At 38.8% G+C, this 23978-nt stretch overlaps 1 protein-coding gene across 1 annotated transcript in view; it reads left to right on the plus strand.

Annotated features, from left to right (window-relative positions):
- Window positions 1-23978, plus strand: part of MET (MET proto-oncogene, receptor tyrosine kinase) — a 125675-nt gene that overhangs the window by 96405 nt on the left and 5292 nt on the right. The window contains exons 12-19 of the mRNA XM_068549346.1: window positions 2619-2765; window positions 4513-4669; window positions 4867-5007; window positions 8056-8286; window positions 10203-10283; window positions 12982-13163; window positions 15980-16089; window positions 17295-17460. Coding sequence (XP_068405447.1) covers window positions 2619-2765; window positions 4513-4669; window positions 4867-5007; window positions 8056-8286; window positions 10203-10283; window positions 12982-13163; window positions 15980-16089; window positions 17295-17460 — 1215 coding nt within the window. The remainder of the gene's footprint in view (window positions 1-2618; window positions 2766-4512; window positions 4670-4866; window positions 5008-8055; window positions 8287-10202; window positions 10284-12981; window positions 13164-15979; window positions 16090-17294; window positions 17461-23978) is intronic.

The raw sequence follows: 23978 nt of genomic DNA on the forward strand, positions 1-23978 counted from the left end.
CAGGATAAAATGAGATAATTATAACTCTAAATTGCTCTACGGGTGTAAGGGATTAAAGGCCAGAAAGCTCCTTTTATTTTGCTTTATTTAAAAACCTATGTATTACTGTTTTAATGACTGAAGAACTAATCCAATTTTGTAAATATGTTCTACTATTTAATAATAGCTAATATTAAATAATAAAAAGTAAATAATAAAATTTCTAAACATAAACATTTTTTTCCACAGCTCGATAAAGCTATGTTTATTTTAAATGACGAAAACCAGCCTATACCTTTTTTTTTCCTGATTCGGTCCCCTCTGTTATATAGTAGTGGGCTTCCAGTATCAGTTTTTTGATATCTTGGATTGTAAACTTTTAAAATAATCACTATACAGGGCTTCCCTGGTGGCGCAGTGGTTAAGAATCCGCCTGCCAAGGCAGGGGACACGGGTTCGAGCCCTGGACCGGGAAGATCCCACGGAGCAACAAAGCCCGTGTGCCACAACTACCGAAGCCCGCGTGCCTAGAGCCCGTGCTCCACAACAAGAGGAGCCACCGCAATGAGAAGCACACGCACCGCAACGAAGAGTAGCCGCCGCTCGCTGCAACTAGAGAAAGCCCTCACACAGCAACGAAGACCCGACACAGCCAAAAATAAATAAAATAAATAAATTTTTAAAAAATAAAATAAAATAATCACTATACATATAAAGCTGATATTAATTTCTTATGTAAGTCACTAATTATTATGCGTTTCTTAGTAGGCACAAATGAAAAGCGGTTTCGTTGTTCAGCTTTGTGACCTGTTTTTGTTTTAGAGAAGCTTTTATGCAACATCCTAGGCAACCCTGAGCCAAAAAGAAGGAGTATTGGAAATGTAAATGCAGTATGTTCATCCCTTCCCCCAGCCTTCATCATTATCTAAGCAAGCAAGACACATTTTAGTCATTCCCTCATAAATCAAGCCCTCCAGCTCTTTAATCTCTTTCCTTTGTCATTCCCTGAATTTCCTCCAGTATGTGAGCCAGTGCCTCAGCCCTCCTCAGTCCTAACCAACAAGTTGTCATTTGAAGCTCCAAGGTGACTTATTAGATTTATGTGCTTCTACGTTGACTTGCCCTGTGGGGCTGACCTGGTTCAATGGAGTACACATACTGCCTCTAGAAATATCGTAAGGATAGAGTTTGTCTATATCCATTTTTTTTAACTCCAAACTCATGTTAGAAAGAAATATTTTCTTCCAACTTCTTTTCCGAGAATAACATTTGACCTATCTATCGAGATCCATATGAGACAATGTATGTAAAACTAGTTTGCCAGGTATTAAAGGTCATGTAAAACAAAGTGGGAAACAAAGTAGCAGTACTGTAGTTGTTACTGGCTGCTCTTTGTCCCTAAGAAAAATGCTAATATGTTTTGATATCTCTCTCTCCTCAAAATAATAACTTTTCAATAAATATCCATACTCGGACTTCCCTGGTGGTGCAGTGGCTAAGAATCCGCCTGTCAATGCAGGGGACGCAGGTTCAAGCCCTGGTCCGAGAAGATCCCACATGCCGTGGAGCAACTAAGCCCGTGTGCCACAAGTACGGAGCCTGCGCTCTAGAAGCCGTGAGCCACAACTACTGAAGACCGTTCGCCTAGAGCCCGTGCTCTGCAACAAGAGAAGCCACCGCAGTGAGAAGCCCGCGCACCGCAACAAAGAGTAGCCCCACTCGCCGCAACTAGAGAAAGCCCACGTGCAGCAACGAAGACCCAACGCAGCCAAAAAATAAATAATAAAAATAAACTAAATAAATTTTTTAAATAATAAATAAATAAATAGCCATACTCATTAAGTCTTCATATGAGAAATTGTACCACTTCTTTCCCAAGGCTAATTATTGGTTTCTTCAACAAAACAGTGATATTTTGAATGCCTAATGGTGACTTCAATTAACTAAATATGTCAAATTGAACAATGTTTTTAAAGCCCTCATGTAACTATATAATTGTTCAAAATAATGTAATCATGCTCTCAAATCATAATGAGGGTCACACGGAATCTTATAGGAATTTCTTTTAAAATGGATTCATTTTTGTATAGGATTCAACTATGCAAGAAGGATGAAAAGAAACTGCCCAACTCAAATACAAAAGAAATACATTGACATAGATCCATTACATCAAAATCTTTGGAGATGAGACCCAGGCATCAGTATTTTATATAAAGTCCTCAGTGTGATTCTAAAACTAAAGCCAAAGCTGAGTATCCCTGCATTAGGCAGCTCGACAACTGAATCTCCAAATTGTTTCCCTTTTGCCAACCATTAATACCCCCTGAAAACATTAATAAGGTGATTATGAATAAGACATCATTGGATATAAGGGTGTGAACCAAGAATCTCTATCCTTTTCTCTAAAATACAATTTGATGGAAAAGCTGGATGCTATGATTCCTGACTAATTAGTACCCTGAAATGGTCATGCTGTCTTTCAACCATCCAAATCCCCATCAAAACGAGTGTCAGAAAATCATGTGCCTTGGTAAACAACATGGCCTGTGTTTGCAGTATATTTATATTCCTTCACAATTGTTTGCATTCCTGCAAAACTGTGAAGTGTTAACAAGCTCCTTTTTCTTTTTTTCTTCCAGGGAAACGATATTGACCCTGAAGCAGTTAAAGGTGAAGTGTTAAAAGTTGGAAATAAGAGCTGTGAGAATATACACTCACATTCTGAAGCCGTTTTATGTACGGTCCCCAATGACCTGCTGAAATTGAACAGCGAACTAAACATAGAGGTGGGATTCCTGCTTTCCTCTCATGATATAAATAAAGATGCCAGCGTAATTATGTCACTTGCAGGCTTGAAATAAATCATTAAAGCTCATTTGTCTGTTGGCTTTAGCTCATCAGCTCAGCCTTGGTTCTTAGTTGTTATTTTAGAAATAGTGAGGTTTTTGTTGCACTGTCTCCTTCCCAAGCTTCAAAGGGTAGATCTCAAAAGTCCTTGCTGGCCACGCTCCTCTCCATCATGCCATGTTCTTGCCGAAATTTTCTGTAATTCTCAGGAGGGATAAGGACACATTCAATAGGGCCCTTTCCCCACCTCTCACCATTCCAGGAGGCCAGAGCCAACACACTACTGCCCGCTACAGTGATCTCAAATGCAGAGACCCATAAGTAAAAGAATATGTATGCACTGGATGAAGTAAAATAAGAATTAAACTATTTTACAGTAACTTCTTTCATGTAAACAGCTAAATCAGATAACTGGGAACCAGAGTGAGTGATTTTTTTTTTCATTCTTTTTTTTTAACAGCTTTATTGAGATTAATTCACATACCGTACAGTTTATACATTTAAAGTATACAGTTCAATGGTTTTAGGTATATTACATTATTAATTTTTTTAATTATGGTAAAATACATATAAAATTTGCCATTTTAATCATTTTTTAGTGTACAATTCAGTGGCATTAATTACATTCACAGTGTTGTGCAACCGTCACCACTATTGAATTCCGAAACTTTTTCATCACCCTAAACAGAATCTCTGGAACCATTCAATAGTACTGTCACAATCCCTCCTCTTCCCCAGCCCCTGGTAACCTCTAATCTACTTTCTGTCTTTATGAATTTGCCTACTCTAGACATTTCATGTAAGTGAAATCATATAATATTTGTCCTTTTGTGTCTGGGCTTATTCTACTTAGCAAGTTTTCAAGGTTGATCCATGTTGTAGCATGTGTCAGAACTTCATTCCTTTTTAAGGCTGAATAATATTCCACTGTATAGATACACCACATAAGGCTGAATAATATTCCACTGTATAGATATACCACATTTTGTTTATCCAAGAATGTGTGATTTTTAAAGGGTTCCTGAAGTTTTCCAAAAAGTTATGAAATGGGAATGTATGAAAAAATTTAAAAATCAAAGAAGGCTGAATCATGAGATCAGAGTTTGGAATTAAAAGGACCAGAAATCCTAAAAATCATACCATGTCAGAGCTGGAAGGAACGTCAAAGACTTCTTCTATGTATCAAAACTGAAATAAAAATATTCTGAGACTTTATTATCCCATCATAATAATAATATGATTACTACTTATGGGGAGTCTCCTGTGCCCTCTACCCTACCCTCCAGGACAGAATTAATGTCCTGTTGTCTCTTTTTCTTACTATATGTTCATACTTCTACAGTACATATCATAGTGTACTATAATCATTTATTTTTGTGTTTGTCTCCCTTTCATACTTCAGTTCCTCAAAGTCAGAGACTGATTTTTATCTTTTTACCCCCTAATACCTAGTTATAAGTACAAACAGCTATGCATAATGTAAGTACTTAAGTGATTAGTAGCCCCTAATTATTTGAACACTGAACCAGGATTGAGGAATGCCTTAAATACTCTGAAGGCAATTATGCCACTTCTAGAACGGTAATAACCAGGTAGTATTTTGAGCCCAGGGAGACTGTGATTCAACTGTGTAGTGTATTTTGTATCTATCATGGCTAAATTCTGACTTTTATTTGTCATTTTTAGTGGAAGCAAGCAATTTCTTCAACCGTCCTTGGAAAAGTGATAGTTCAACCAGATCAGAATTTCACAGGACTGATTGTTGGTGTTGTCTCAGTATCAATAATACTCTTATTATTACTTGGGCTGTTCCTGTGGCTGAAAAAGAGAAAGCAAATTAAAGGTGCATTTTTTGGTTATTGTTTGTTGTAAAGGAGTTGCCTTAAGAATACAGTCGTTGCAGTTTAAAATTGTCATAGATTCATGTGTGCGGTCTTATGCAATCCATAAAACCCATGAGTTCTGGTCACTGGGTCAGAGTCTGCTGGGACCCGTGATAGCCAAGTCTTTAACGAGCTCTTTCTCTCTTTCTGTTTTAAGATCTGGGCAGTGAATTAGTTCGCTATGATGCAAGGGTACACACTCCTCATTTGGATCGGCTTGTAAGTGCCCGAAGTGTAAGCCCAACTACAGAAATGGTTTCAAATGAATCTGTAGACTACAGAGCTACTTTTCCAGAAGGTATACTTCAGTTTATTGTTCTGAGAAATACCTATACCTATACCTCAGTGGGTTGTGGCATTGTTGTTTACTTTTGGTTTTGCCTTTATATTTTTATAAAAATATAAAAGAAGTATTCACCTCTTCGTTGGCCAAAGAAGTATTTAATTTGACACAGAGTTACACGGCTCTTATTTTAAAATGAACTCATTTACATATTATATGAGATTTTTAGAGTCTTTAAGCTCTGTTCTCACAAAAAGGTTCATTTTAAAATCATTTGAGCAAAGATAAGGTGTTTATCATCTGAGTGCAATGCTAAGAAATTGTGAAGCTCTCTTTAACAACCCAGGAAGAGTTAAGATAGGAAACTTATATTTATTAAAATAGAAGTTGGTACAGCTACATTTTTTTACCTGTTGATCCTCAAACATTTAAATTATACTTTTAGCCCTCCTTTGAAGGATTCTCAATGAACTATTAGTACTCAGCCTTTTACCCACAGCATCCCAGGACTTGAATATATTTTGAGTCTTATCCAATAAAAACCTTCAATTATGCTATTTAAAAGGGAGGGTTAACATCATCTGTTTTGCAAAACATTAGACCTAATAATTGTCAGATTAGCCAGAGCATTTCACATTGTTTTATTTAAAATCTCCTGGTAAAAGCAAAATGTCTGTATTGTATCTGCTCCATTATCTTTAGAAGTTACAGGACGTGAGTCAAGTACAAGCATTTCCCTGGTTGAATATTTACCACTGGATAAATAAAATGAGTCACAGACAGTTGAGGATACTGCAAAACTTAGAAGTTGCTCATCAAAACAAGTACAAGAGCAATGAGGCACTTAACATTTTAACTTTTTCAACACTTACTGCCTCTTACTTTTTCAAGTTTATGTTAGTTCTATAGGGATGTTCTATAGACACTGTTAATATTGTCTTTTCCCACATGACTCCCTTTATTTTTAAGAATCCAAGCCCTTAACAACATGGACAAATCAAATCCAGTTTATAGTTTTGAAATGTAGATCTGTTTATTATTTTATATTCACATTTAATGGCTCTAATTTGAGATCATTAAAATTCACAAGTAATTTTTTTAAAGAAGCATATTTAATCTTCCTTCAACCTCATTACTCACCAGACCTCTGTCATCATTGCTAAGAAACTTGAGTTTCATTCTCTTTCCTACATTGAACCTACTCCTTGGAGACATGGAAAAATAAAATAGGCAAAAGAAAGTTATCCAGAGAGAAGACTGAGGAAATGCACAGCCAGCACCTAATAAAGAGGCACCTACAGAGCTTCTCTCTCTGTGTGTGGTGGGGACAGCACCCTTATCAATCTTTCATGCAGACCTAGAATTCTCTGTGTGTCAGACCAGAAACACACACTGATGGTTTAAATTGGTTTGTGTGCGTGTTTGAACTTAGCCCAAAGGTCAGTACAATTTCTATGCCAGAGGATTTTTTCCTGTGCCTCATCAAGGATTTCCCTTAATCTCTGCACCTCTGAAAATTTAGAACCCTGATCTCTAGGTGCAAAGGTTTGAGAAGTGAAGGCAAAGGAACTGAGTTTAGAGAGGTTCATCCGCATTTCCATCCCCTAGGAAAGGTTTGGAAACCCTGACTCTGGAATTAAAGGAACAGACACCCAGCTAGGCTCCTTCATTCCCTTACCCATCCAACATCTCAAGCACTCCCCTGATGTTCTACATCCTTTTAAGGTTGCATCTGTCTCATTTCCAGCTGGTGATTACTATAACTACAGGTGGTCCCAAAGCTCTCCTGGAACCACTGTTGAAATTTACTGCTCTGGACAAATTGATGTATTAACCAAACTGTCCAATGTGGCAGATACTAAACATGTTTAAGTGGGCTTAGGAATAGTTAGGGTACCATCAACTTTCTTTTTAATGACCCTCTCTTAAGTTCTGATTTTCCTGCTCCTTTGCAAACAAACAATATTTTCTTTTGGTGCTAATGGGGACCCCCTCATAAGCCTCTCCCCTCTCCCTGTGTTATATACTAATACATTTCAATACCCAGCCTAGTTTGTCTTCAAGTCAGTTGCTGCCAGTATGATGCCCTCTCCTTGACCTGTACGCATTCCCACTGGAAAGGGCTAAGCAACTGGTGGCTTTTTTGCCTTATCTGGCATTAAGAAATGTATTCTCAGCCCCATAATTCCCTACCCCTGAAATGGAAAAGTTTCACCTAGAAAAAAGGAACCTTGCTTGAGGCTCTTACAGTTTTGGTTATAAAGATCAACTTACAAGGAATGCTGATCTGATCCCTTTCCAAGTGTCCTCAACTAAGCAATGAGAATGGCACACTAACCCAATTCTAATTTGCTTTCTCTAAAGAGTGATAACACTAGATCTGCTGCCATCACCACAGTATGGAGAACTTACCACGAACGTGAAAAGCTTTCAGTTCTGAAATTTAAGCCATTGCATATTTCTAGTCGTTTGTGTGTATGTGTGTGTATTTATATAGAGAGATATAGATATATAATATTTCACTTTACATATTTTTCATTGACCAGGAATCCACATAGGTTTTGAGCAATACTGATTCATTCCATTGATAAACACTAGTCTCTCAAAAGGCATCTTTTTTCATTTTCTTATAGTTGAGTTGGATTTTTGTGGGAGCCAGGCAGTTGCTTGACTACTTTTGCTGCTTTGCATTCTTAAGAATATAGTATATTAAAAAACAAACCTCAAGCTTGGCTTTTTGCTATACATAAAAAGAGAAATGTCTAAGGAAATGAAGAGGGAAAACAAGCTTTCAAAGTTACTGCTTAATATACTTACAAGAGAATCAATAAATTTTTTTTTAAACACACACACGCATACCTGTATCTTTTCCCAATTTATCATTTTATTAAACCAATTCCTTTGTAAGGGTTTTTCCTAGCCTCATTCAATGGTACAACCATCATTTCTTTAAATTTAAATTTAAAATTTGGTTTTGTTATTAATTCAATTTGCTGCCCCTGTTGCAGTCCCCACTAAGTGAGGTTTCACTATTGTTTCTAATAATTTTGCTTTATCTTGCAGACCAGTTTCCTAACTCATCTCAGAATGGGTCATGCAGACAAGTGCAGTATCCTCTGACAGACCTATCCCCCATCCTAACTAGTGGGGACTCTGATATATCCAGTCCATTACTGCAAAATGCTGTCCACATTGACCTCAGTGCGCTAAATCCAGAGCTGGTCCAGGCAGTTCAGCATGTAGTGATTGGGCCAAGCAGCCTGATTGTGCATTTCAATGAAGTCATAGGAAGAGGTAAGTATTTCCACTCAGCTTTTTGTTAAACACGATTTTCCAGTAAGCATTTTATCTTCTGCCTTTGCAGATTAGGAATTAGACAATGGTGAAAGCAACTGACAGAGCAGTGATAACAAGTGCACTTGATTTCTGTTCTGCATACATACAGCCCTGCAAATCACATCCATGGGGATTTGCCCCTGTGCATGGAGACAACTTGATAATCTCCCAAACGTATTAGAAATAAATCACATTCCTTCCTCACCCTTTTCATAATGACAACTATAATTTCTTGAAACGTGCCTTTTACTTCCTTCTAAAAATCATTCTGTTACGTTCCAATATTTTTACTCGTATCTCCTTCCAGTCTTTCTCTACCCTGAGAATAGTGACTAACTCTATGAAGTCCTGGTTTATAGCAGTTTGTATACTGCTGGACAGCATCAGAAGACAGGGAATTTATAGCCTTCCCTTGATCTGAAGCAACATACATCATCTCTACAATGCACTCCAATTTCTTTATACAAAGAGGAATGAATATTTGTAATAAGCCAGCCAGAGCAGCAATAACAGCTAGCGTATACAGTCTTTGAGGAAATATTGAGCAGGAAAAGAAACCAACCAGAAGCCAGGAAATGAACTCCACTCTTCCCTTTTTTTCTAAAAAGCTTTTACCTTTAATACTGAATGGCCTCTGATCCCTCTTTATTCAGTATGTGCTGCAAGAGGTAGCACAGACATCAGCCAGCATGATGCAGAAGAAGCTGATGGGACAATTTGCCTTTTGTGTTCACGAGGCCTTCCCATTTTCCTGTGAAAGCATCAACACATTCCTCTATCACATACTCCAGATTTTAATCCTTAGCATGCTCCCCTTCCCAAACAGCAGCTTCGCGGTTAACAAACGTGTTTCACATCAGAGTAATATATAGTTCTTTTACCAGCCTATAAATCCCAGTAATTGTACCAGTTTTGGAGTGTGTGGCTTCACTAATTATGTTCTAATTCTACATATTGTAAAATTAGTATTTTATCATGAAAGGTGCTAAAACTGGCAATTATCTCTCTTATAAAGTAATAATCATGAATGATTCTATAAATATTAACTATTATTTATTTATATGCTTTCCCCAGTCGAACGTGAGCCCTCAAGAGCATTTATTTAGTCACCTTTGCATTACAGGAGAGTAGACTAATGCCCAACACTCACATGCTAGACACTCAGGGGGTCTTGGCCAGCTGGACAACTTAATTAATGACTTACACAGCTATCAGACATTTGGCACCTCTGGGGAAAATTACTGCCACTGGATGAAAGGCTACCATTGGGAAAGTGATGTGGCTAAAACCAGAGAACTAGATGAAATGACTCAGAGTGAATTTGCTTCATTTGGGCGATTGCCTTTCAGTTTCTGCCAACCTGGATTACATACTAACCGGTGACTAAAGGGGGAAATCCTTATTCTATAATGCTAATCTTATTTCTGATGGTGGCATTTTTATTTCATTTCAGTTTATTGGAATATAGGGAGCTTATTTTATTGTATTTCTTTATGTGGGTAAAACTTTATTTTCGTATTTAAAAGATGTTACTTGATCCTTAAAAATAATGTTTCTTTTACGAGGCAGATGTTACTTCTGTTTTCAGTGGTTCCACTGTGGTTGAATATTTTATTATGTTAACCTTTAATAACAGTTACATCACCTAAATATTTACCATGTATTAAATAATCATATTGCTTGTATCTTTGGGTGAAATATATTACGTATACATATTTCACAAACACACACAAATAGTGGTATTGTTAATCAAAAGCATAAGAAACAATGCACTTTTTCTCCATGTAGGAAAAAAAGAGAAATGAAGAGCTTAATAAATAATATTGCACAATTAAAAGTAATGTGGCACTAACCAAGTTCCCTCTTTCATGTAGGACATTTTGGGTGTGTATATCATGGGACTTTGTTGGACAACGATGATAAGAAAATTCACTGTGCTGTGAAATCCTTGAATAGTAAGTTATATTTTATTTAACAGTGGAGTACACTTTTGTGGTTTGCAAACTAATAAATAGTTCATAATAAAATGTTGATTTACACTTTCCCTTGTGGAAAAATCAGCAACTGCTGGAATTATGGATCTAATCCTGAAAATTTGTTTGATCTAAATTCTTATTGATGGGACTTCCCTGGTGGCGCAGTGGTTAAGAATCTGCCTGCCAATGCAGGGGACATGGGTTCAAGCCCTGGTCCGGGAAGATCCCACATGCCGCGGAGCAACTAGGCCCGTGTGCCACAACTACTGAGACTGCGCTCTAGAGCCTGCAGCCACAACTACTGAGCCCGCATGCCACAGCTACTGAAGCCCACGCACCTAGAGCCCGTGCTCTGCAACAAGAGAAGCCACTGCAATGAGAAGCTTGCACACCACAATGAAGAGCAGTCCCCACTGGCCACAACTAGAGAAAGCCCACGCGCAGCAACGAAGACCCAATGCAGCCAAAAATTAAAAAAATATATATATATAAATAAATTTATTTTTAAAAATTCTTATGGAAATATTTCCTCAGAAATTATCCCTCAGAGCCCTCATAAGTAAGAATGAAGGAGAAATGAGGTTCTTTGATGAGCCTAAGTATCATTTAAATATGTTTGGCTTATAATATTTGTTTTGCAAGTGATATTTATGGAAACTATGGGAAGCATGTTGGCACATACAGTAATAATGACTCATTTTACCCAGAGACATTACTATAATTATTTTTTAACCATGACTTCCATCAAAAAGATAAAAAATGAAATAAGAAAACAGGAAAAAAATATGCCAGCAGAAAATTGAAAAATTGTAAATGTGGTAATATCTCGTTTATCCACATTTTTGGTGAATGAGGTATTCCACATAAATGAACTTCCTTAACAAGTGATACTTACCCTCTTTTAGTGCTAGACATATATTTTTTAATATTATCTGCTATTGAGAAAATCTTTTTAAAATGGAATGCATACTCTTTTTAAGAAGCAGGGAATGCTGGAGTTACTCAGTTTTCCTGGGTCTCTCCCATGTATGCATGTTATTAAACTTTGCTTAAAAAAAAGAGAAAAGAAACACGGAATGCTTCCAAACATAAACTAAGACTTTATTAATGACCCAGAGCCATAATTATGGCATAAATTACTATCTTGTACAACCCAATATACTCCTCATACTAGAGCTTTCCTGGCTTCACCTTTGCTGACAGGTCTCACATGTCAAGTCAGTGTGCTTGCCTTTTCTACCCCCATTTCTAAATTTCTGCTCATAGTTTGAGGCAGCCTGAAAAAATGTTAACAAGATATATTACAGATTTATATTGGAATTAATAAGCTTTCAATGCACACGTGAAAGGTTCTCCTACAAGGTACATTATTGCCAGAAATATTTCAGCTTTTTTAAACATAAATCTCCACGCTGAGCTGTGTTCTGTATGGTTCATTTTGTTGGAAGTCTAACCACAAGGTAATTAAAGGGACAGTTTATATGAAATCTAACTACAAACTGTGATGGATTAAGTATAATTGTCAATAAGTTTGCCTCACTAAAGAGCACCACTGCCAGTTGTACTCAGAACAGTCCTAATGCCAAGAAATCTTTCTCTGTCCCTGGTGTGTGCTGATCTCTATTTGGTCCAGATGGACTTCCAGGTCTTGGAATGCATTGCATTTGTAGAAGAATATCATCACTGACACTGATACTAATCAGATTAATAAATTATAGGTTGTTAACTCTTTATTAGTGCTGACTATTGTCAGGCCCTCGGGATCTCTATCTGGAAATGATTAGAAACTATTATAACAAAATAGTCTGCTTAGATACCATAGACAATGTTTGGTCTTCAAATCCTCCTACTCCAGGGATTGGAAAACTATGGCCTGCTGCCTGTTTTCATAAATAAAGTTTATTGAGACTCAGCCAGTATTGTCTGTGTCTGCTTTTGCACTGCAATGGCAAGAGTTGAGTATTTGCAACAGAGACCATAAGGCTTACAAAGCCAAAAATATTTATTCTCTGGCCCTTTACAGAAAAGTTTGCCAACCCCTGCCCTAGACAATCACCACAGAAATGGACTGGCCTGCTTCCCTCTCCTTTTTCTGTAAGAGACAAACTATGGTTCTGCGTGAGATGAACAGATTGCTAGACTCTTACAAAAACGGGTGCAGGTGGTGACTTAAAGGTGTAGCACAGGGACTTCCCTGGTGGTGCAGTGGTTAAGAATCCACCTGCCAACGCAGGGGACACAGGTTCAAGCCCTGGTCCGGGAAGATCCCACATGCCGTGGAGCAACTAAGCCCGTGCGCCACAACCACTGAGCCCACATGCCACAACTACTGAAGCCCGAACACCTAGAGCCCATGCTCCACAACAAGCGAAGTCACCGCAATGAGAAGGCTGCGCACCGCAATGAAGAGCAGCCCCTCCTCGCCAAAACTAGAGAAAGCCCGTGCGCATCAATGAAGACGCAATGCAGCCAAAAATAAAATTCAAAAAAAAAAAAAAAGTGTAGCACAGGTGACATCCTTCACTCAGAAGTATTGTAAAGAAACACTCTGATGATAAGGCATCAGGGCAAGATGTAGCCCAATGGTTTTACATTCCATTGCTCTCCCTCTCTGAATTTGACAAAGTAATCGTTGTCCCTGTAATGAAGTTAATGTCTCCACTGCTGGCTTTCTCAGGAATCACTGACATAGGAGAAGTTTCCCAATTTCTGACCGAGGGAATCATCATGAAAGATTTTAGTCATCCCAATGTTCTCTCGCTCTTGGGAATCTGCCTTCGAAGTGAGGGGTCTCCGCTGGTGGTCCTACCGTACATGAAACATGGGGATCTTCGAAATTTCATTAGAAATGAGACTCACGTAAGTATATTACCAAACTTACTAACTCATGAACTAGCTGTAAGCCAGCGAGCCTTCCAAAACGTGCCTGTTTTGAACCTTTTTAAAAGCTTTTAGCCAAAGAAGCACATATAAAATGTTAGCACCATTCAAATGGACAGAGGCCAATTCAATTCGCTGGTTCCTCAAAATCCTCTATCCTAGTAGGAAGATAGTGATACTTAGAAGGGTCTCCTGGGGGCAGTGATTCTTACCTGCACTGCAGCATGCTTCCTCTACCATCTGCTGGATAGGTACTCATCGTTGAGTACCGACTATATGCCAGAAAAAGCACCACACAGGAGACGTAGAGCCAGAATGAGCCTCAGCTTTCAAGGAGTTTTAACCTTAGAAGGAAGAAATACATTGAAAATTAATTATAAATGGGTCTCTTACTATTTTTCAAACTTGCCGCCCACTCTTCTACCTCAGGACCTTTGCACTTGCTATTCTCTCTGCCTGGACTACTCTTCCCCAAAATATTCACATATCTCAGTCATCAACTTCAGCTTTTTGCCGTAATGTCATCTTCAAAATGAAGCCTCCCTGACCTGTCTAAAGTTACAGCTGACCACCACACTCTCATGCCTTCTTTCTTGCTCCTCTCCCCTGCTTTGTTTTTCTTCATCACACTTACCCTCATATCATACACTAGGCCTGAGTTATCCAGTACTGTGGCCACAAGCCACATGTGAATGTGGCTAGTCCAAATTGAGATGTGCTGTAAGTATAGAATACATCCCAGGCTTTGAATATTTAGTATAAAAAAAGAAAGTAAAATATCTCATCAATAATTGTTTATACTGATTACATGTTGAAATGATATTTTGGATGTGCTGGGTTGAAAAACATATTGTGAAAATTAATTTTGCTTGTTTCTTTTTAATTTTTTAATTTGACTATTAGAAAAATTTTAATTACATATGTGGCTTGTGTTCTATTTCTATTGAACAGTGCTATACTAGGCAATAAATAAATAATATATTTATACACACACACACACACACACACACACATCCCATTAGAATTCAAGCACATGAGGGTAGCTAATTTTGTGTATTTTGTTCACTGCTGTAGCAGTAACACCTAAAATAGTGTTCGGCACATAGACTCTCAGGAGATATTTGTTGAATGAATGAGCTCAGGGTTACAAAAGAGGTTCTTAGATGCTTGCAAATGAGGGTTTTCTAAGTGACATTTATGCTAGTTCCTAAAGGCTAGCAAGCAATGGCCAAACCAGGACCAAGGAGGGAAGGAGTCTCCAGAACTGAAGTCACAGATGGCCCCCGGCTGCTTCTTGGCTCCTGTGATCAGGCCTCTTTGGGAGTTATGAAGTAGCTTTACTCTTGATCAACAGCTTCATAAACATGGGGTCAGGTTCTCAGAGGAATAAGCTCTAGGACAGTAAAGAAATATTTTGCATTCAGTCAAAAGAAAATATTCCCTGGCAGTGAATTTTTGCAAATAAGATGAATTTACCTTACAAAGCACAAAGCTTTGGCCTTACCATACCCACTTTTCCACTCTAACTCTTGCCATTAACCTGATGAGTTCATCTGGTTGGATATGCCACCTTCTCTAGGTATTATTCCCCCAGGGTTAAAGCATGATAGAGATTTCCTATTATACAGTACCATGGCCTTTTATAGTCCAAGGAGTCTATACTTATTACAACCACTAACAGATATGTCTTAGAGAAGCCTAAAACACAGGAAATGGCCTCTCCACATGCTGTATGCATTAAGGAGGGCTGTAGCCCTCCTTTCAGAGTCCCCACTGTCTGCCTCTTAAGTTCACAAACTCCACAGTGGTGCTGAAGAAGAGATATCCTGTTCCTGATGGCCAGGCACCAGTAGGGCTATCAGCCACAGTGACATCTATGTGATTTCAGATACATTTCTCATAGGTACTAAAGGCATTACTCTGTCCATCCAATTTTGTGTGTTGAGCTTATGGAGAATGAGATTTGGGGAGGTTTGGGGTGATTTATTTATCTGGGAACTTCCTGTATTAACCGTGTATTTCTGATGCTCTGACCTGTGGGGACATGCTGACCCTGGAGAGACTGCCCCTCCCAGGACTAGCAAATTCCCAGAGGTATTAAACAACTCACCTTCAAAGAGCATGCCTTTCATCACCAAACCAACCACTCCAGAGCCCATACCCCAGCCACCTCCTTTAAAGGGCTCTCACACTCTGGGACACTATCCACCTGCCCTAATCACTTCAAGACCAGGTACCAGACTACTAGGGACAGTCCCTATACCCCAGAGCCCACTGAAATTATTCAAACCAGCCAATTCTGAACCTGCTTCCTCTGCTTCACCCATTCCTTCCCACAGAAACCACAATACAGACTCTTGCTTATGTTTTCCCCTTGCTCCTTCTGCCTCCTTAACCAACCCTGGTGCTTCCCTGAGTGGCCTTGTATGACGTGGCATGCCTCCTCCTCTTGGGAGTTGTGAGTAACAGCCTTTTCGATGGCAATTGTTCCCATCTGCTGGCCTTACCATACCTGAATAATAATAAAACCTGCATTTTAAAACACCTCCAGTTCCCCATCTGGAAAATGGAGCCCATATCACAGACGTGAGTGTATAAGGATTAGCCAAAGTTTATAAAAACATCTAGCATGGTACTTTGCAAATAGCAGATACTTAATAAATTATTGCTGTTATCAACAGGGCACAATTTATTATTTGAAACAAGGTCATTCTTATAAACATTTCATAATTCTGAGATCATAGCTAGAACAGTAAATGCTTAGTTTATGCGTTTCCAATTCTCTTTGATTACAGAACCCCACTGTAAAAGATCTTATTGGCTTTGGTCTTCAAGTAGCCAAAGGCATGAAATATCTTGCAAGCAAAAAGTTTGTCCACAGAGACTTGGCTGCAAGAAACTGTATGTAAGTATAGGAATCTCTGTGCCTGCAGTCCAAATTAAGTGACAAGGAGAAATCTGTTTTCCACTGTTCAAGGCTAGAGAGGATGTTTTCTCTACTCATGCAAAAGTCCTTTATTTCCGTTACAGTTTTAAATCGATATGTAAGCACTGGGTATGTAGGCGGGGCTTTCAGGCTTTATCAAACAGAATTTAAAAGGAATTCTCCAGAGGGGGTCTTAAACAGCTGTTGTGTGCTCTTGCTTTTCTTTTTCCTTCCCACCCATAGCCCCCAGTGTTGTGGTTTCACACTGCATTAGTGTTTGGGAGGGAGAATTTGATCTTCAGCATTTTACAATGAAAAGGAGAGGGCTGGTAACACAAATACCAACATATTGTAACCTCCCAAGAGTGGATTTGAAGTCAGCCTGCAGAAACCCTACCAAAAATGGTATTTGGGAATGAATATACAAAGAACTTTATTTGTGTCTGGCTGCCTGGGCTGTATAATACAACAGTCAACAGTTTGTAGTTGATTTGTGCTTTCCCTTACATGGCACTGATTCATGGCCCATGGTATGTATGAATGAAAGAACTATGCTATTAATTTCCTACCTTGGTTTTGGTCAATGTAACAACATAAAAGCCAGCTTAAACAAAAGATACATAGCCTCAGAAGAAATTGATTTTTGTTGAACCTTGCTGTTTTCCTAGATGCTTTACTATGTATCGGTTTTCTCTATTACCTCACTGGCGGAACATAAGAGTTGTACATAATAGCCTAGCCCACTGAGAATGAAAAAGTAAAATAACAGTCCCCTCTCATATCTCCCCCATAAAACTAAGTATTGCTAATAAGCTGGCAAGTGAAAATTAGTGATTGCTTTGGGTAGTCAGTTGGCATACTCGATTTAGCATCCAAGGAAAGCTGGGAGGGTGGCCAATTTTACTACTTCTCCAGATCTACATGAAAGCAAAAAAGATTTTCTTATGCCACATCATTTATAATCTCTTTCCTTGGTCTGTTGAATTTAAAATGTAAATGTCAAGCATTTTTATTCAAGAATTCCATTGTAATTTAGTGTTAGTCAATACAGGCCAGATGAAGCCCTCCCTTCAGAAGTTATGGATTTCAAATACTGACGTCCCTTATTCTAATCTTTAGAGATTCAGCATCACTGTAAATTATTCTATTTCAGCCAACAGTAATAATTTTTGTTCTTTCTGTAGGCTGGATGAAAAATTCACTGTCAAAGTTGCTGATTTTGGCCTTGCCAGAGACGTGTATGATAAGGAATACTATAGCGTACACAACAAAACAGGTGCAAAACTGCCGGTGAAGTGGATGGCTTTAGAAAGCCTGCAAACTCAGAAATTTACCACCAAGTCAGATGTGGTAATGTATTGATCACCCCAACCTCCTCTTTTACTTTCATACCTAACTCTTTTAGTAGTTTTATGGGAACTTAATTTTTTATTAATTTATTTATTTATTTCTATTTTTGGCTGCGTTGGGTCTTCGTTGCTGCGCGCGGGCTTTCTCTAGTTGCGGTGAGCAGGGGCCGCTCTTCGGTGCGGTGCATGGGCCTCTCATTGCGGTGGCTTCTCTTGTTGCGGAGCATGGGCTCTAGGCACGCGGACTTCAGTAGTTGTGGCATGTGGGCTCAGTAGTTGTGGTGCACGGGCTTAGTTGCTCCGCGGCATGTGGGATCTTCCCGGGCCAGGGCTCGAGCATGTGTCCCCTGCATTGGCAGGGGGATTCTTAACCACCGTGCCACCAGGGAAGTCCCAGGAAGTTAATTTAAAAAAAAAAAAAAAACAAAAACCTTCAGCACCACTAATTTCAGTTTTCCTCAGAAGTAAAAACAGCCTTGACTGTCTAACAGGTACCCATAGTATGTTTTCATAAGTTCATTCATTTATTCGGAAACATTTGTCCAGAAGAATAGCATGTTAAGTCCTTGGGAAGCCCAGAGCTGAACCAGGTATGAACCCTGTCCTCCAGGAGCTTTTGCTCAGCAGGAATGGGCAGGCATGTCCGTCACTAGCTCACACAAAGTAGACTGGGATTAGTCCAGCCACTCATAGCTCAAGGGCAGAAGAAGCTGTAACTGAGGCACATCTAGCAGTGTGGGCCTAGCTAGAAAAGTGCCCTCCTTTATCTGCAATGGTCATCCTCCTGTTACAGAACAAGCTTCTAAAGGCGTGCATCTGAGCTATGAGGGTAGGCAAGACCATGGGCAGACTCACCTGGGCAGCCAAATCTACCACACTGCCCGTTCACCTGGTGGAGGAGGAGGTGCTTGAAATGGGCCTTAAAGGAGGATGGAATGGACAATGAAATAAAAAATGCCAATCCAGGTGAGGCAAAGGGGCAGGAAAGTATACAAATCTGTAAAGTTCTAAGGAAACAGTAAGCAGCAGTGATTCAGCAAAAATAGAAGATGCAAAGGGAACTTAATTGAGAATAAATTGAGAAAAATATTTTCATAGTAGGTCATAGAGATCCTTGGAAAGCAAACTAAGGAGTCTGGAATTTATTCTCTGGCCATGTGGAAACATTAAAGTGAATCAGATTACACTACAACCTTTCTTCATTCTGTAAGATGTTTTGAGAGGAGTAGATGCAGGAAGACAAAGTGAGAGGTAGAATTTGAAATAATATAGAAATTGTAAGAACAGAAAAGAGTTGGAAGGAAAGGCATCTCAGAGGTAGAATCAACAATATTTAGCAAGAAACTGATGAAAGTCAAAGCTGAGCAAAGTTATATACTGGTGCAATTACAAATATGTGAAGCAGAGGAGCAAAAGCCGGTTTAGGAGGAAAAATACCAATTGAGCCTTGAACATATTGAGTTTGACTTGGGAGTAGGACATACAGGCAGAAGGGTCTGTCAGGCCATTGGAAATGTGGATCTGCAGCTTGTACAAACTCTTTAGTTGTCTTAGTCAACTAGGGATGCCATAACAAAATATTATAGACTGGGTGGCTTAAATAATGGACATTTATTTTTTGCAGTTCTAGAGGCTAAAAGTGGGAAATCAGGGTGCCAGTGTGGTCAGCTTCCGGTGAGGAAAACACATGGCCACCTTTTCACTGTGCCTCATGCTAGGGAGAGAGCAAGAGTAAGCTCTCTGGTGTCTGTTCTTGTAAGGGCACTGACCCCATCCTCATGACCTCATCTAAACCTAATTATCTCCCAAAGGCTCCACCTCCAAATACCATCACAATGGGAGTTAGAGTTTGAACATATGAATTTGGAAAGGGGGGGCACAGTTCAGTCATAGCAGAGGTCAAGGCTGGAAATAGGCTTTTGAAAGTCCAAATACAATTATTCAGAGGAACCTACATACATGAAGTGAGGGAGAAAAGCAGAGAGGAGGGAGACCCAGAGGAAGAGAAAGTTTCAAGAAGTAATGGGATATGGTCAGCAGGGTCCACTGCTACTCAGTGCACAAGAAGGGTCTTGGAAGCTGAATGACCTAAGTGATTTGGTCTAGAGTGTGCTGAGGACCCTGGTGGTGGATGGAATATTCTATTTGCCTTTGATAAGTCAAGAGGACTGTGATATGTGGAGTTAAAAAACTGTTAATGTCTCAGTCCTTGAGGATAACACCTGAAAACGGGAAAAATGTTAACTGGTGACATCAGCAAACAAGGTAGGGAGAAAATAACGGTAACGGAGGACATAGATTGCAAAAGAGAAAGGGTTGGCAGCTCTTAAGATATAACAGGGGACCGGGATCTGAGTGCAGTGTTAGGAGGCAAGAAGTCATCTGCCTCCTCCCTGTGAGTCAGCAAGAAAGAGAGGTGTGGCCTCTATTGGTAAGAATTTCAAAGACGTTGTGGTCTTTAAGTGAAAGCAGAGTTTCAGTTCCCAAGGAAGTGGGGGAGTCATTAGAGAATAAGTTGAGGGTGACTGGGAGTCTGTTTTCAATGAACGAGTGTATCACAGGACAAGGTGGAGGAATGGGACTTCAGGGTGGATAAGATTGGTAAGAGGATGTGATGGCCCACGCTAGAGCTTAATGCCTGGGATTCTGATCCTAAAAGACTCTGAAAAAGATGAAAAAAGCGGGTGCGAGAGAGGTAGGCTTGAGGACATATTAATGATGGTGGCAAGTGAAGGCATTAGGTAGGGAGAATTAACTCATCCTCAAAGAACATACATTTCATCCAGACTTGACTACTGGTAAGAACCAGAACCAGCTCTTACAACTCAATAAGAAGACAAAATAACCCATTTTTTAAAAATAGGCAAAAGATTTGCATAGATATTTACCACGGAGATGTATGAAGAGCTAGCTAATAAGCACATGAAAACATACGCCCACACAAAGACTTGCACATGAATGCTCACAGTAGTGTTATTCATAATAGCCAAAAACCAGGAGCAATTTTAATGTCCATCAACTGGCGAATGGGTATATAAAACATGGTATATCTATACAACAGAATAATACTATTCAGTAACGTAGAGGAACCACTGATGCATGCTACAACATGGATAAACCTCAGAAACATTATATCAAGTTAAAGAAGGCAGACCCAAAATATTACACGTTGAATGATTCCATTTATGGGAAATTTCTAGAAAGAGGCAAAAGACTGAGACAGAAAACAGATCAGCGGTTGCCTGGTGCTGAGGGTGGGAGCGAAGACTGACTACCAGCAGGCATGAGGGAAGTTTCTGGGGTGTTGGAATTGATCTAAAACTGTATTGTGATGATAGCTGCACAACTATATAAATTTACTAAACATCATCGACTGTACACTTACAGTTGGCAAATTTTATGATATATAAATCATACCTCAGCAAAGTTATTAAAACAAAATAAGCCTGATGAAATTTTGGATGCTCAAGGCAAGAGTTGGGATTCTGAGCTTTTTGACAACCCTGTACACACACTACTATCTCCACAAAAATACACGCACACTGCAGGGAGGTTAGCCCTTCTTATAAAACAACTGTCACTCAGATACTTGACTAGAAATTTACACAGGCTTCTATAGATACGAAGTGCTATGTCTTTCTCCCTCTTATTGAACGACACTATACTGTACTACATAAAGGGTGAACCTGAGTAATCCATACACTGCTGCTTTGGAAAATGGTTATTGATTGCATGGATAAATTTGCATAAAGTTTCATTTCCAGGACAGCACAATCTTTTGAATGTTGACATGGAACATTTCCAAAAGCATGTAATAAACCATATGTATGTTGAGACCTACAAGCAAAAACTTGCCTGTTTGTAGAAAGGTCTACTGTCTCGCAAATGCCCGGATGGAGTTCAGCTAAAGTCTGAATACCCTTGAAGCCCTTTCCAACAAAATTGGAGTGTCTCTATATGTGCAGTTATTCATACCCAGTATTGCACAGTGTCTCACACTTAGTACAAATGCTTCCATTAAAGTCAATACTGATTTCTCAGTTGTTCAACCAACTGGCTTTTTCATCCTGCTTCACCATTCTGCAGCATTTAATATCGTCAACTACTCCTCCCTTCTTGAAATTTCCTCCTTCTTTGGTTTCGGGGGACACTGTACCATCTTGTTTTCCTCCTGCTTTTAGGCTGTGTTTTCTTTACCTTGACAGCTTCTCTTTCTTCTCTCACAGCCTTACACACAACTCTCCCCCAGGATTTTGGTCCCCAGGTGTCAGCCTCTCTCAACGATTTCAACCATTCCCATCAAGGGTCCGCTTTGAACCTCTCTTCCTAGATATTTTCATTAGCAACACAAATTTACCATGTTCAAATTCTTTCCTGCCAACTGTCAATGCCTCACTTCTTTATTTCTATTAATGGTATCACCATTGTGCAATATACCAATTCTTCACCCTTTTTATTGTGCAGTTCTTTAAGTTTTAAAGATTGCATACAGTTGTATATTCACCACCACCACAACCAGGATATGAAACAGTTCCATCATCCCGGAAAACTTCCTGTGCCTCTTTGTATTCAACCCCTGCCCTAACGCTAAGACCTGGAAACCACCGGTCTGTTTTCTGTCTCTATAGTTTTACCTTTTCTAGAATGTCATATAAATGGAATCATACAATAAATATGAGTCTGTCTCCTTCACGTAGCATAATGCGTTTGAGAGGTATCAGTAGTATCAATGTATCAGTAGTTATTCCTTTTTTTATTGTGGCAAAAACATAAAATTGACCATCTTAACCATTTTTAAGGTACAGTACAGTAGAGTTAACTATATGCATATTGCTGTGCAACTGATCTCTAGAACTTCATCTTGCAAAACTGAAACTCTGTATCCACTGAACAACTCCCCATTTCCCCCTCCCCCCAGCCTCTCTGGCAACCACCATTCTACTTTCTGTTTCTAACAGTTTGACTACTTTAGATACCTCATTATAAGTGAAATCATATAGTATTTGTGTTTTTGTAACTGGTTTATTTCACTTAGTATAACGTCCTCAAGGTTCATCCATTTGTAGCATATGACAGGATTTCCTTTTTTAAGGCTAAATAATACTCCATTGTATGTATATACCACATTTTCTTCATCCATTTATCTGTCAATGGACATTTAGATTGCTTCTGTCTCTTGGCTACTATGAATAATGTTGCTATGAACATGGGTGTGCAAATATCTTTTCTAGATACTGATTTAATTTCCTCTGAATACATATACCCAGAAGTAGGCTTGCTGGATCATATGGTAATTTTATTTTTAATTTTTTGAATACTCTTTTCCATAGCAGAATAATTCACTCCTTTTTATTCCTAAGTAGTATTCCATTGTGCAGATGTCCCACGTTGTGTTTATCCATTCACTGCTTGAAGGACATTTGAGTTCTTTGCTGTTTTAGGCAATTGCTTATACGTAATTATAACTGCTGTAACATTTACTTAAAGGTTTTCGTGTGAACCTAATTTTTATTTCTTTTGAGTAGATATCTAGAAGTAAGATTACTGGGTTGTAAGTTAAGTGTATGTTTAACTTTATGAGAAGCTGCCAACTGTTCCACAGTGCCAGTATCATTTTATATCCCTAACAATAATATATAAGAGTTCTAGTTGTTCAGCATCCTCACCAGCATTTGCCATTTTCAGTTTGTGGGATTTTAGCCATTCTAATAGATTGTAGTGGTGTCTAATTTTCTTTTTAATCTGTATTTCCCAAATAACTAATGATGTTAATTTAAACATCTCTTCATGTGCTTATTTGCCATCCTTATTCTACCTTTTGTGAAACGTCTACTCAGGTCTTTTCCCCATTTTTTAAGTTTCAGAATTTATTTTCTGGTGTTTTTTAAATTGGGTTGTTTGTTATTTTACTGTTGAGTTGAGAGTTCTTTATATACTCTGGATACAGGTACATGTTATCAGATATTTGTTTTTACCAATATATCTTTCTAGTCTTTGGCTTGCCTTTTCATTTTTTTTAATGGTATCTTTCAAAGAGCAGAAGTTTTAAATTTTATTGAAAATGTTATCAATTTACCAGTTGTTAAATTTTATCAATTTATCCTTTTTTTTTTTTTAAATCAGTCATCAATTTTATACACATCAGTGTATACATGTCAATCCCAATCGCCCAATTCAGCACACCACCATCCCCACCCCACCGCGGTTTTCCCCCCTTGGTGTCCATACGTTTGTTCTCTACATCTGTGTCTCAACTTCTGCCCTGCAAACCAGTTCATCTGTACCATTTTTCTAGGTTCCACATACATGCGTTAATATACGATATTTGTTTTTCTCTTTCTGACTTACTTCACTCTGTATGACAGTCTCTAGATCCATCCACGTCTCAACAAATGACTCAATTTATCCATTTGTTTAATCAATTGTGCTTTTTTATAAATTGTGTTGTATCTCAATTTACCTACTCTCGAATGCTCAAATTTGGCTGTGTCTATTCCTTGATTGCCTCGGCAGTGTGCC

The sequence above is a fragment of the Eschrichtius robustus genome, chromosome 8 (genome assembly GCF_028021215.1).
Source record: "Eschrichtius robustus isolate mEscRob2 chromosome 8, mEscRob2.pri, whole genome shotgun sequence".
NCBI classification, from domain to species: Eukaryota; Metazoa; Chordata; class Mammalia; order Artiodactyla; family Eschrichtiidae; genus Eschrichtius; species Eschrichtius robustus.